Source organism: Taudactylus pleione, unplaced genomic scaffold, assembly GCF_031769625.1.
Source record: "Taudactylus pleione unplaced genomic scaffold, aTauple2 ptg000556l, whole genome shotgun sequence".
Lineage (NCBI taxonomy): Eukaryota > Metazoa > Chordata > Amphibia > Anura > Myobatrachidae > Taudactylus > Taudactylus pleione.
This window is the reverse complement of record NW_028284958.1, coordinates 26189309-26204047: the sequence shown is the minus strand read 5'-3', so window position 1 is coordinate 26204047 and position 14739 is coordinate 26189309. Positions and strand designations below refer to the sequence as shown.

The 14739-nt window shown below is 47.3% G+C and overlaps 1 protein-coding gene across 2 annotated transcripts in view; it reads left to right on the top strand.

Annotated features, from left to right (window-relative positions):
* The first annotated feature begins 9750 nt into the window (after window positions 1-9750).
* GOLM2 (golgi membrane protein 2) overlaps window positions 9751-14739 on the top strand; it is a 41334-nt gene continuing 36345 nt past the window's right edge. Inside the window, exon 1 of one of the 2 annotated variants that reach the window (XM_088452822.1) lies at window positions 9751-10359. In XM_088452822.1, the coding sequence (XP_088308948.1) occupies window positions 10033-10359 (327 nt within the window). In that variant the 5' untranslated portion in view covers window positions 9751-10032. The remainder of the gene's footprint in view (window positions 10360-14739) is intronic. The other variant, XM_088452821.1, reaches the window with a different exon arrangement.

Sequence of the window (14739 nt, the reverse complement as noted above, 5' to 3'; positions counted from 1 at the left end):
AACATACATTACTTGGATTCTGACAAAATTAACCGTAGTGAATCCATGCAATAGGAAATATAGATTGTAAACGCCACTGGAGCAGATATTGATGTGTATGACTGAAATATTCTCTGTAAAGTGTTGCGTGATATGTGTGTGCTATGTAAATGCTATTGTTAATAATAAATATAATAATAATAAAAATAATAGTAATAACTGTTAATAAAGTGAATGGAAATGTGTTTTACTTACATCTATACACCACAACTGAAAATTTTAAATACGTTCCAAACGTTTCTACATCTGTACTCCATAGACATCAAACAAAAATTTTGGTGGCAGTCGGCTGATTATGCTGACATTTTTTAATTTTGGTTGTTACGGGACCTACTTGATGTTTAAAAAATAGACTCTCCCAACAGGGTTAACTGCTGGTGGTATCCCCATTAGTATACAGGATGATGCAAATCTAGTCTTTTTATTAGGTTAACTACCCATATTCTCCAGCATTAATGCTTTGATAAATCAGGCCTCATGCTATACTAAAAAACACTTTTCAAAATGGGCTGCTGCTCATGCTAGCCAGCCCCTAGAAAAGGTAGGGCTATACTTTATTCCCACTGCTATATGTGATGAAGATAGAAGATTAAGCTAAAGCTATCAGACAGAACTGCACCATTAGCTGCCCCAAGAGTGACAAGATTCCTGCATCCATAGATGACTTAGGGGGCTAATTACCTCGCCCGGGGCTATCCAATTAGCCCCGAAGTCGGCCTGGCCCCGGCACTTATCTGGGTTTTTTTGGGGGGACCTGGCGTATCCCAAAAAAGAATCCACGATAATTTACGTTTTTTCACCTGAAAAAAGGCAAAACCACATAGGTCCGCAAACTTATCACGGCAAGTATGTGTTTTCGGGAGAACTATCCTATTATTTTGACTGAAATAATACGATAGGGTGAAAAAAAAATTGGCGAAAATCGGAGATCAATTAGCGCCCGAACAATGTTCGGGGCATATTGGATACCGCCCCTAATGTAATACATAACTTCCACACAATCATCCAGCCAGTTTTGATTAAATAGTTTGATAAATTAAGCACAGTTATCAATATAAAATATAACTTAGGTAAATTTAAAACTGTATATATTTTTATTTCATACTGAGAAAAATTTTAAATAAAATCATAGTTTCTAGCTGAATCAAGAATGGATCACCTAACATATAAAAAAAAATTAATTCCCAGTGAGCTTAATTAGAATGCATAAAACCCCATACACTATATTTCATTGATTTATCCACATGCTTCTAGGTAGTCATGATTTTGTGTGGTGAAACAAGGGGTTAAACTTGCTCTTTCATTGCTATACCTACTTATTCCCATTAAACAAACTGTGTGTATGAAAAATACCTTTTTTTATATAATTTTTCATTCTTATCACCAGAGGTGTAACAAGGGTGGGGCAAGCAGGGCACATGCCCTGGGTAATGTAGTAGGGTGGGATCCCGACAGCTGCTTTGTGCCAGATAGGAGACCTGGATCCCAGGGGATCCAGCCTCCGTCTGGCGCAGCAGCGGAGATTGGCAGTAGGCCGGGATCCGGATGAACCTTGGCCGCTGACTCAGCGGGACCCGGGGTAGCCAGCAGACTCGGTGGGAGACTGAATCTGGTGGGACCCAGCCTACTCCGGCCTGCCCAGCAGGAAACGGCGAGCACAGAGACAACATCGGTGGCTCCCTGCCACTTCTGCCCCACATGGGTAATGGCGGTGGACCTGCAGCCACAGGGATCCAGGACCCTCCAACCCACATGCAGTGTTCCAGGTTGAGGGCCGGCCACAAGCTAATAAGCCACAAGCTCGCGTCTCGGCAGACCAACCAAGATGGTCGCAGCGAGCCACTTCATCACCCCGCCCCTTTGTGCTGGTTTATAACGGCCAACGCAAGGTGCGGGGAGTCAGTCCGGCAGCTGCAAATGAGCGAGGAAGAGCTTCTGAAGAAAGAAAAGGGAAGAAGACACCGGAAGCCCTGGAGGGCTGCAGCCAAGGGACAAGAGCTTAAACAGGCTTCCGCCCACCAGGTGAAGATGGAAGGGCTGACGCCCACTGGACATAGGGTCGGCGAAGAGGCCCGGAGCCCTGTGGGAGCAGTGTACAACATACAAGAGCAGACACTGGCCACTGCTCCCCAGGTGAAGACAGCGAGAAGCCCTGAGGGTGTTAAGCCTCAGGTGAACTGCGCAAAGGCTGGCCAGGTGTCTGAACCCGACCTGGTACAGCTGAAAAACATGGAAAAGGTAAGGTCAGAACCCCCTAGACCACCAGGAGTCAGGCACAAGGCTTGTGGGCACCAGAAGGCACTAGGCCTGGGGAAATGCAGATGGACACTAGGCCTGGGGAGGCATAAGGGGGCTTTAGGCCCCATAGTTCTGTTAAAAAGCCTGGTTAAGCGGGCAATAGGCCCGAGGGCACCAGGGGGCTGTAGGACCTAGATCATGTGAAGGCCATTGTATAGAGTACCAGGGTTTGGGCACAAGGCCTGTGGGTCACGGCCAGCCACTAATCCTGTGGCACCAGACGCGGCAATAGGCTCAGTCACGGCATGCTACGCGGCACTAGGCACCATAACAGGCTGATCCCCAACGGTACTAGGCCCTATAGCAGTACAGGCAATGTAGGCGGCATTAGGCCGAGTCCCAAGAGCACTATCCCACATAAGATAGCATTAATTGCTGTTCTGGTAGTCCCTGGAGTTGAAAAAGGAGGGGGATTTAACCCCCTATTGTACCTCAGCACACTGAATAATACCTGCAACAATATATGAAGACTATATGGTCATAGAAATTCAGAGATATTAGTTGCATGCATTTGCAAATACATGGGAGGCTGCTGGGCCACGTCACGGCTTCTCTGTTACCAGCAGTCCCTAACACTAAGGGATTCATGTCCGGGGTGCAGTGCACCCCCAAAAATGTCCAGCCCAGGACCCCCCCAGGGCATCACACGAAAATGGAAAAAGAGTGACAGTGCAGTGTAAAGTATAGCTGTGTGTGAGTAATCATTAAGTGTGGAATGAGAGGTTAAAATATATGTGAAAAAATACATGAATAATAAACAAACATAAAAGGTTATGTGAAAAGCAACTATGTGTATTAAGTGGTGATGCCCTGAGGAGGCCCAGCCAGACCAGTCCCGGGGGCCCTACGCCCAAACGCTCACCCCAAATGTAAAATATACCAATTATAAGGCCTCATGATAAAGGCACATATATAATTTTGTCAAATGTAAGGCCTCATGATAAAGGCACATACATAAATGCATCCAAATTGAGAGCCAGCTTACCTGGGAGTCACCCCTGGGAACTCCAACTAGCACTACTAGAACCAGCATGCCCTACTAATGCTGGCTCCTTCATGCAACTCATAACAAACAAACAAAAATGGCAGCTGCTCAATCAATCCAGCAGTACTAATCAGGTGCATGAAAGGGAGGGGTCACACTAAGTAGAAAAAGGAGGGGGATTTAACCCCCTATTGTACCTCAGCACACTGAATAATACCTGCAACAATATATGAAGACTATATGGTCATAGAAATTCAGAGATATTAGTTGCATGCATTTGCAAATACATGGGAGGCTGCTGGGCCACGTCACGGCTTCTCTGTTACCAGCAGTCCCTAACACTAAGGGGTTCACGTCCGGGGCGCAGTGCACTCCAAAAATGTCCAGCCCAGGACCCCCCCAGGGCATCACACGAAAATGGAAAAAGAGTGACAGTGCAGTGTAAAGTATAGCTGTGTGTGAGTAATCATTAAGTGTGGAATGAGAGGTTAAAATATATGTGAAAAAATACATGAATAATAAACAAACATAAAAGGTTATGTGAAAAGCAACTATGTGTATTAAGTGGTGATGCCCTGAGGAGGCCCAGCCAGACCAGTCCCGGGGGCCCTACGCCCAAACGCTCACCCCAAATGTAAAATATACCAATTATAAGGCCTCATGATAAAGGCACATATATAATTTTGTCAAATGTAAGGCCTCATGATAAAGGCACATACATAAATGCATCCAAATTGAGAGCCAGCTTACCTGGGAGTCACCCCTGGGAACTCCAACTAGCACTACTAGTTGGAGTTAGGACTAGTTAGCACTAGTCCCTGGAGTTAGGCAGTCAGACCCCCATTAAAGAAAGGCTGCGCTAAACCATAGTATCGCTACCCCGGCCAGGCCCCCATTAAAGGTAGGCAGTTGGGAAGACCCCTGCTCGTACATTTGGGTGATTTAACTGTATGTTGCATTGTTTCATAACAGTTATCGCATTATTAGGGAATGCATTGTTGGGAATTCTAGGAGTAGCGTGTCAAGGAAGTGCACTACAGACCAGCTGCATAGTGGGGTTGTCCACCGGGCCAGCTAGAGTTAGGGCCTCTTGTGCAAATGAGTAGTCAGGGTATTGTGGGTGGCACACGCTAGGGCAAGAGACTAGGGTATTGTAGACGTAGGGTGGGCTGAAGGTGCAAGCGAGTAGCAGAGGTAAGTGCACAATGACACCTGCACAGCAGCAGGCTTTCTGCACCACCCCCTTGCCACCCCACCACAACGCCAGGATCTGGGGGTTGCCACTGAGTGCCCCCTACAACCTCCTCAGCTGCAAAACTGCATCTAACGTACACTGACTGCATCTGCAGACAGCACAAACCAAAATGTGGACGTTGTTACCAGCAGTGCATTGTGATGCAGTGGCTGCCAAGACTGTCTGGATTCACCAGGAGCAGTCCCAGCAGTGACATAGGTGCAGAGACTGGGTGATTTATCCATACAGTTCCTTGTTAAATCACTGCTGCAGCTGGTTGTGTGAGTCTCTCTCTGCAGGTGAGTCCCCTTAAGGTGCCCGTCCATTTAGCGATATTTGCGGGCGATTGCACGATAATGACGTCGTTATCGTGCAATCGCTTGCAAATCGCGCATGTATCTAGCACATTTAGGTCGAACGACCAGCGATGCGAGCGCCCGTTGGTCGTTTCCGACATCTATCATTGCATGTACATGCTGGTCAAACTGACGATATCAGCATGTACGTGGATAATGGATGTCCCTACACTGAACAACTGAACGTTCAGTGTAGGCACATCACAGACATAGAAACCACAGCACAATTACAATGTCGTAATCGTGCTCTCGTTTCTCTGTCTTGTAGTGGATACGCACCTTAAGAATGAACAAACAGCCTGCCTACCCACTTCTATGACATAGGGCCTGATTCAGAGATGGACGCTAATGCGATTGCAACTGTGTTTTCAAATGCAACACAGCTGCGAAAACATGCTGTTTGCAAAGATCACCTGAGCGTAAAGACACCCACTGCTGCCTTCTTACCTGCGTGCAACAACGCATACCTGCGTAGATATTGATACCATCATACGCCTATTGCTCCATCTACCCGCACCCCCTCCAGCTGCCGCAGGGAGGCTCCATTTGCCAGGTGCCGGCTGAGATTTTGTTACCAGCGGGCACCCAGCTCCTTCCCCGCAGCGGCAGCTGGAGCTCACTCCTGAGCTCCGGCTTCCGGCTCCCGCAGTGAGCACTATGGGAGAGACGTTATGACATCTCTCCCATAGATCCTAGGAGCAGATGGGTTGGACGGCAGCGGACGCAGAAGCAGGGTTTAAGGTACCGTGCTTGTATTTTTAATTGTATTTTTTTTTTTTACAGGCACTACCACTGGGGGCATTACTACTGGGGGCACTACTAATGGGGGAACTACTATAGGGGGCATTAACACGGTGGGCACTACAAATGGGGGCATTACCTCTTGGGGCACTAATAATGGGGGCATTACTATAGGGGGAATTACTACTGGAGGCACAACTACTGGGGGCATTACTATTGGGAGCACTACTACAGGAAGCATTACTAATGGGGACACTACAAATGGGTGCATTTATACTGGGGACACTACTAATGGAAGCACTGCATAAAGGTCACCGCTACTGTGGGCACTGCATAAGGGGCACCACTACCAGGGGCATTCTGTAAGGGGCACCACTGCTGTGGGCATTGTATAAAGGGCACTACTGCTGTGGGCATTGTATAAGGGGTACTATTATTGTGGGCATTGTATAAGGGGCACTACTACTGTGGACACTGTGTATAAAGGGCACTAAAGTGGGCATTGTGTAATAGAGGCACTACTGTGTGTCATAACATGAATAAGGGACTGTGTGGCGGAAATTGGATTGGTAGTTTACATTTTGTTCGTACATACTGTTACACATTGTGCATAAGCAATTTTTGTGCCCAGATGCCTTGTTATTTATATTATTAATTGATATATTTATATTAAAACACTTGACATTCAAAATAAAGTGAATGTTGCAGGCTTATTCTGATTAGACTTTTTTGTCAGTTTCTGTAACCAATTATTTTGAAACCCCCCATTCAAAATCCTGCATTTGCCACTGACAGGTCTGACCAGCCGCAGACTCGGGAGCTATCATCTGTGCAGACTGGCTGTCACTCATGAGTATGACACAGCAGCCCAGCGCTGCCAACGGTAGGCAGCCAGCAGCAGAGCGGAGGATGCCGCTGAGGAGGGGGTCACCGCTGGACCTCACGAGAGGGATAATATTGTATGCCAGAAGCATATTCGTTAGTGTGTTTTGTAATATTAAATTCAATGACACAGTTAAAACAACAACACACACTAACGGAAGTAGTGTTTTGGCACAATATGCTGTGTTTCTGAAATACATGAATTACAGATAAACCAGAATGAGATACTTTGTATAAAACATTGGGCCTGATTCAGCATGTATCACAATTGCAACCGCGTACGCAGATCAGCCAATTGTTGTGTACTGCGCGTGGGGTAGGGGTAAGGGCTACACTACCACACTGCGCGGCGAACGCATTGCTATCAAGGGAGCACTGTGGAATCCATCGCAGAGTAACAGGTCATGAGCATTTAAGGGTGGCGACAGGGAAGTGGTTGCAGAAACGACGCTGTGTGCCTGTCTGTTTGAACGCTGTTGCATGGGCATGCATAAATTAGCCACTGCGATTGCCTACGCAGCTGGAGTACTCACTGCGTGCAAAGAGACTTGCAAATTCTGAGACAGGTCAGACCTGCTGTAATTGAGCGTGAGGGGCTGTTGTTCTCCGATGTATATGCAGGACCGCGAGGTATTACGGATGTGAGAAGGCAGTAGTGGGCATCTCTATGCTGGCTGAGTTGTGGCAGACAATAGCATATTTCCACAGCTGCAATCACAGATGAGATCCATGCTGACATTCTGCTACTAATCAATAATGGGTTGGGTATGAGATCCCGGCGGTCGGGATGCTGCTCATCAGAATACCAACAGCGACACCCCGACAGTCAGAATCCTGACACCCATAAGGACACAGTAAGTTTAACCCTTACCCCTACCGCCTAAACCTAACCTCCCCTTCCTGGCACCCTAACACTGCCTCCCCGGTGCCTAAACCTAACCTCTTCCCTTGTGTCTAAACCTAACCTCCCCCTTCTCGCACCCTAACCCTCTCCCCTAGTGCCTAACCCTAACCCTCCCCCTAATACCTAACCCTCCCCCTAATACCTAACCCTCCCCCTAACGCCCGATACATACCTTCAGGATGCCGGCGGTCGGGATTCTGGTGCTGGGATACCGTTGCTATCGGGATTTCAGCCGTCGGCATCCCGCACGCCGGGATGCGGACTACATCCCATCAATAATATGTGCAGTGGCGTCCCTCCCCATGGCGACACCCGGTGCGGATAGGATTGTAGCGCATGCAATGAAGCTATGCGCCACTAAAAAGAGGGCGTGGCCTCATGGGGAGGAGCGTGGCCTTGCGTGTATGGGTGTGGCTTCGCAGCCCGAACCCCGTTTTAGTCACTTTGGGGTCCTGGAGATGCGGATTGCTCTCGGGAATGGCACCTTTGGTTGCTTGGAGATCTAGATGCCGGGCTGACACAGTCACTCCTGGGACTACTGGCTGACGTCCTTCTTCGCCTCTGTTGGCCGTTTGCTAAATTTCTGCTTGGCACCCTATTGGTACAATATCTTCTATATTCCTGCTGGTTCAGAGCCATTTTGAAGGTTATATTGTTTCCAAGCATGTTCCCAGTCCCTGCCTGTCAGTGTCATTGCCTGTTTGAGACTCTGCCTGTGCTGTGACTACGCCAAACAACTTACAACTCACTCACTGCAGTTATCATCTTGAGCAGTGTGCTACTTTAGAGAAGTTTGCAGCAAGCCGCGGTCTCCACTAGTCTGTACTTCGGCCCCCAAGACTGCACTGTGTCACCCAAGCCGCACTTCAGCCCTCAGGGCCGCATCCTATCATCTAAGCTGCAGTCCGGCCCTCAAGGCCGCACTATGTCTCTCAAGACTGCACCACGGCACCAGTGCCGCATCTCATCGCCAAAGCCGCATCTCGGCCTTCAAGGTCGCATCTCATCGCCAAAGCCGCATCTCAGCCTTCAAGGTCGCAACTAGCCACCTGTACCGACACTAGCAGCATGTAAGTCCCTACTATCCCGAGTTTAAGACCAGACGGCCACCCAAGTACTGGTGTGCGTGTCCAGGGAACAACTGGTGGCTGTTATTGGCAGAAGACCTTGCCAGCGTAACTCTAGGGGTCTTGCATGGTAGATTGCGACAGTTTGATTTCAGATAGATCTCTGGCACCAAGGATAGGGCTGGTGCAAATGTGCACTGATAGTGATGACAAATACTGCACAAGAGAATGGGTAGGGGCAGTACAGCAACTCTGCACACAGGTACAAATCTGCATTTGTTTCCGAGCATGCAATGCAGCCGCATCCGTGACCGCCTTGCATGCAACTCTGAATTAGCCCCAATATTTCTCTGTACATAGATATAGACACAGCTACCCAGAGGAAAACTGATCCTGCCAAGACTGCTCAGAGTGCAACTTGCTCTAGAGGTATGCTAAGCTCCAGCTTTTGTCGTCGTCTGTAGTGGTACTGTGCCTCCAGAGAGCTGCCCACAATCCACTAGAAAGGACGGTCATCCCAGAGCCATGGTTGCCGGGAAAAAAAACAAACATTCCTTATAGTCCAACTCCAAACAAGCCAGCCACAGAAGAGTGAGTAAGACCTGCAGTCACTATATAAACACAATGGAAAACTTTTATAGCACATTTACAGACAAGATTGGAAAATACATTTTCCAGTGGCAAAAATTTACAGGGACAAATGTTTTAGAAATTGGGACTGGAAATTCTGGACAACTATAACAGCCCCTCCAACATGACCCGTTCCATTAGGTACAAAATGCTCTGCTCCTGTACTTCCTTATTAATTGATGATTGCAACCACCTGTCAAACACTTGTCTCATCAATCACCTACCTCACCACAGGTGACTGCAATCATTAATTATGTGGGAAGTCCAGGAACAGAGCATTTTGTACCTAATGGATCGGGTCATGTTGGAGGGTAGGCTATAAGCTATAAACTTGTAGTAGAGCCAGAGCATCTAGAGCAGGGTTTCCCAACCACGGTCCTCAAGGCACACTAACTGTCCAGGTTTTAGGGATTGCCATACTTGAGCACAGGTGACTTAATTAGTGCCTCAGTTATTTTAATTAAACCATCTGTCTTAAGCATGGATATCATTAAAACCAGGACTGATAGTGTGCCTTGAGGACCGAGGTTGGGAATCACTGATCTAGAGGTTGCCCACAGGTTACCATTTCCATAGTAACCGGATGTCCTGGCCACGCCCCCGGAGACAGACAACGCGGCCATAACAACGAATGCGGAACACCATCGCGCATGCGCACCGCGGATGTGCCTCTTTCCTACACCTTTACGCTCGGTTAATCTGCGCCTCAACCCAACATTGGGGCGGGACCAGGATCGCCGCCCGAGCCAATCATTGCTTTAGTGAGGCCGGGGAGCCGTCATACTATTGGGTCGCTGGGTTGTTTCTCGGGTTATCGGTCAGCAGGTTCGGCGGCGCCGTAGAAGGGAGAAAGTGTCGGAGCCGAGAGAGAGGGCCAGGCCGTGGGGGCTGCTGTCATGGTGGGGTTCGGAGCCCCGCGGCGCACGGGCCGCTTACCCCCCTTTGTGCTGGTGGTGTTATTAATGGTCATCGCCTTCCTGGCCTTCAACCTCTGGAGCGCGTCCGCTCGCCAGGCTGCGCTGCAGGGGGACCTGGCGGCGCTGCAGGAGCAGGTCCAGCGCACGGAGGTGGCCCGGAGCCGGCTGGAGAAGCGGCACTCCGAGCTGATGGTGCAGGCGGATGGCAGCCGGAGGCAGCTGGAGCAGCGGCTGGGCGAGTACCAGAGCCTGGGGGAGAGACTCCATGGCCGGGAGCTGGAGGCCCAGCGCTGCGAGGTGGACAGGGTGAGAGACGGATGACGTGCCCGTGTGTGACACCGACCATCTGTGACGTCATAGTGGCACACCTGTGTGTTTGACAGCCCGTGTGTGACGTCATAGTGCGAGATCTGTGTGTGTAGAAACCCGTGTGTGGCGTCATAGTGCGTGCCCTGTGTGTGTGTGTGTGTGTGTGTGACAGTCCATTGTCTGTGCGTGACGTCATAGCTCTAGACCTGTATGTGACCCTAGCGTGCTCCCAGTCTGTGTGTGACATCATGCATGTATCCATGGCTGTCCCTGTATGATATATCATAATAATAAATATAAATTACTGGGCCAGACCTTGTAGTGGTTGTCCTGGGCCCCTGTGATAGAATACACACAAGCCTGAATATGGGTTGCATCATATGCTGCTTGCATTGTATTATATGTTTGCTGTTATCATATCAACAGATGACTGGTCCATTATTACTGCTCCAGTAATTCTGTTATTAGGATCCAGAACACACCCTTCTGGCCTCATTATGAAACACATCAGTCTTCCTTTCTCTGTGTACTGGTAGCTGGATATTGTCATTTGGGAAAATGAGTTTTCGGTGACATTAATGTCAAAGTAGTAAACTGTGTAACAGGATGTGATTGCAAATCTGTTCAGTCTTGTTTCAATAATCCAACCACAACTGACCTCTGATATTTGGATCTCTGTAGTTAGAAGAGATTTAAAGAACATTGGCATCATAAGCATACCTGGGCACTAACTTCTTACATACAGGTCTATGGAATAAGCTTTGTATATGGGGTCATTTTTTTTTTTTTTACTCCTATTGCTAATCTTCCTTATAGAGTTTCCATGTATAAGGCATGTAATATTTACGTATGTATAGTATTAGGAATTGATGACATTGCAAAATTAGTGTGTTTAACCTGCATGTAGTATCCAAAAATAGATTGTAAAGCAGTGTACAGTAGGCTGGTTACTGTGATATTGTGCATTGCTGCATTTACATTTTTAAAGTGTACTAAAGCTAATTCTTGTGTTGTAAGTACTTCTTGTCTTGCTTCCGGTTATCTTGTAATATATTCAACCAGGCTTGCAAATTATCTTATGTAACCTGTGTTATGTAATTGACAGAACAGCATCGAGGAGTGACTTATCATCTGGGAGATTCCTAGGGCCGTAGTCAATTTGGAGCGAAAAAGCCCGTTTCGGCGATACTATTTCACCGATGACTTCATTTTCGCCGATTTCATTTATCCCCGTATTCAGTTTGGCCAACTATTCTCCGGTGCATAAAGTCAATGTATTAGACTCGGGGGGGAAAATTATCGCTCTATGAATAGGTGGCGAGAAAAAGTGCAGAATTGGGGTTTTGGGGTGCAGACTTCCAAAAACCACCCTGCAGCCCTTGGACAGGTCCCTAAAGGTAATCTGTGTCAAAAATGTTTTAAAAAGTACCTTTGGACTCCCCCAAAAAGTACTTTCATTTTAGGGGCAAAAAAAAAAACCTTGTTTCGGTACAAAGTTAAAAACTAGTGAAATAGACTCCAGGGGGGTCCCCAAGTATGCCCCAGGTGTTGCGGCAGGTGGATTTTTCAAATTTTTTAAACGTTACATTAGCAACTTTAAAATATGCTAGTACCCATTTTCATGTACCCCAAATTTGATGGGACTAGTTAATTTCGCAAAAAAACCCACCAAAATGCTATTCTGCACCACTTTATAAAACACGCAAAATAGCACCGATTGAGACCATTTAAAGTGGCCAAATACCTTCAGCAGGGCTTTTCGGGGGTATCCAAAGTGATTCCCCATGTCAGTGCATCTATTGGGGGTGTCAGGATGATTTCCGCAAAACTGACAGAACTTTTCGCCTATAATGTTTCGCCGGGTCCAGTTTTCACCGATTTGGAATTGAATACGGGGATAAGCGCGATAGTTTTTCACACCCGAAAACCACGAGGACGGCAAAAAGTCCGGCAACGTTCTTTTCGCTTCTAATTGAATACTGGCCTTAATATTTGTAGGTATTCCCCCTAGGACACAGAGTCCACTGTAGGGCCTGTAAGGTATCTTGGTTTCTTATGTTCGACATATACTTAACTATGTAGGTGATGATCTGGCCAACAGGTACGAAGAGCTGAGCAATTTGAACTATAATTGCACATAGATGTGTCCACCTGTAGCCTCCTTACATGTTAAACAGCCCTTCTAGTAGCCCCATGCAATGGCAGAACTCTGTAGCTCCAAGAGTCTTTTCATTTAACTTTTCTCCTTTAAAATGCATCGTCTTTCGCAAAGTGATGCGAATAGGACGCCCAAGCAGCTTATGCTGATTAAAATATGCGGCATGCCTATATTCTGTGTGCAACTGCGGGTGTATCTGCATGCAAAATGCTAAATTACAGTGTCGCACCTGCTAACACTATAACGTAGCATTTCGCATACAGCTATAACCGCAGTCTCACACAGAATATAGACATGCTGCATATCATTTTAATCGCATCGCTTTGCGAATATGAAGCATTTTAAGGAGAAAACTTGAATGAAAAGACGCTCGGCACTACCAAGTCGCACGGAGCTCACGAGCTATGTGTAACGCAACCTGTAGCGCACGGAGGATAGATGTATGTGGACAAGTCGTCACGACTGGTTTTCTCAAAGTGTCTGAAATTGGAATTTGATGGCTCAGTGTTTAGTATTTTAGACTGATTACATTGTTAACGTGTGTCCCTTCTTTCTTCTGCAAATGAATGAGTTCATGCTATCTGATGCTCTGCACACATTCTTCCCACAAAAGTCTACATAGCTGGGCAGCTTCCCAAACCTCATTTGTGATGAAGCAGGCCACAAGCAGAGCTGAAAGTAAACGCATTTGTAGATCTTTTATTTTCAGAATGAATTGTTTCATACTGCTCATGTGAAGTAAAATGGATTAAGAGGCGGCTTATCAGATGCAACTCCCTTTACCCTTGTGCAAGATTCGTGCTCCAGTTGATGATGGTCACCGGCATGGATCTTGTAGTAACTGTTTGTTTTTTAAAAAATTGAATTCTTAAAATCAGAGCTCCTTCCTTTTTTTTTTTTCTTGTATACCACTATTGATCGGGTGGGAGAACAAAAGTTTGTCTACACTGTCCTAGGGAGATCTTGTGCTGTCTGTCCTCTAAAGGGCATCTCACTATTTAATTTTAATAAATACAACAATGAAAGGATAATGGTGCCAGACAGTCTGAATTCTGGGCCTGATTCAGACCCACTCGCGAGCGCTGAGCGCTCGCAAGCGAGTCGATGGTGGCCCAGTGCGCATGCGTACGACGGAGCCGGCTACGTCGTGCGCATGCGCGAGACCCGGATAGCGGGTCTCGTACCAAAGGGGGCGTGCTGTCGATGTTGAGTGACGGCACGCCCCCTTTGGTCGGCGGGCCAGGGGCATGGCTGCCCAGACAGAGGCGTTCCCATGGGAACGCCTATCGTCTGGGGCCGGCCCCACTGACATCACGAGTGATGTCAGTGGGAGTACTTTCGGCTCTGTTTGAGCCGAAAGCTCTCTGGGGCTTGCGGCAACGAGACCCTACCACATGGGTCTCGTCGCAAGCCCGATGGTCGCGATGGTCTTGACCATCGCGACCATCTCCCTGGCCGCTCGCTATAGCTGTGGGTGGTCACCCATAGCTATGCGAGCGGCCAGGAGGCCGCTCTAAAAAAACAGAAGGCCGTCCCTGATTCAGAGCGAGCGCTCTGTCAGAGCGAGCGCTCTGTCAGAGCGAGCGCTCTGTCAGAGCGAGCGCTCTGTCGGAGCGTCCGGCTCTGAATCAGGCCCTCTGTTCGATGCGAGTTAGTAAATAGTTTCCAAAAATGAGTAACATTCATTTTTCTTGATGTTATAGTGTAATGTGATAGTAGAGTACAGAAATCTGTTCCTCAATTTGTCATGAGCTTTGTAAAATGAAAACAGGTCAGAATAGGAAACAAAATATATATTTTTAAACTTTTATATTACATATACAGGCAGGATGGAGCGAGGGGTGGGACGAGCAGCAGTCAGAACGGGGACGGAGTGCTATAAATAGGGGGTGGGGCCAGAAAGAGCGAGGGACGAGGCAGACTAAGGTGGGCCCAGGCATATGACTGGTCCCTTTACTAGTACATAAATAATCACTTCATAATGTACAGCATATTGGGAAAAGATATTAAACTTGAATTATAGGCTATAACAGTGTTTTCATATAAGTAGTTGGTTGTCTTTAATTCTCAGAAGCTGACAAATCCTTAGATCGATATTTGTGAGAACTCACTGGTAAATAAGCTTGTCTTAGAAGTAGAAATCACAACAAGTGATATTAGGATAGATGATCTGAATAAGTAGAGATTCTAAAGACAAAAAAGAGCTGTGACGCGGTTTA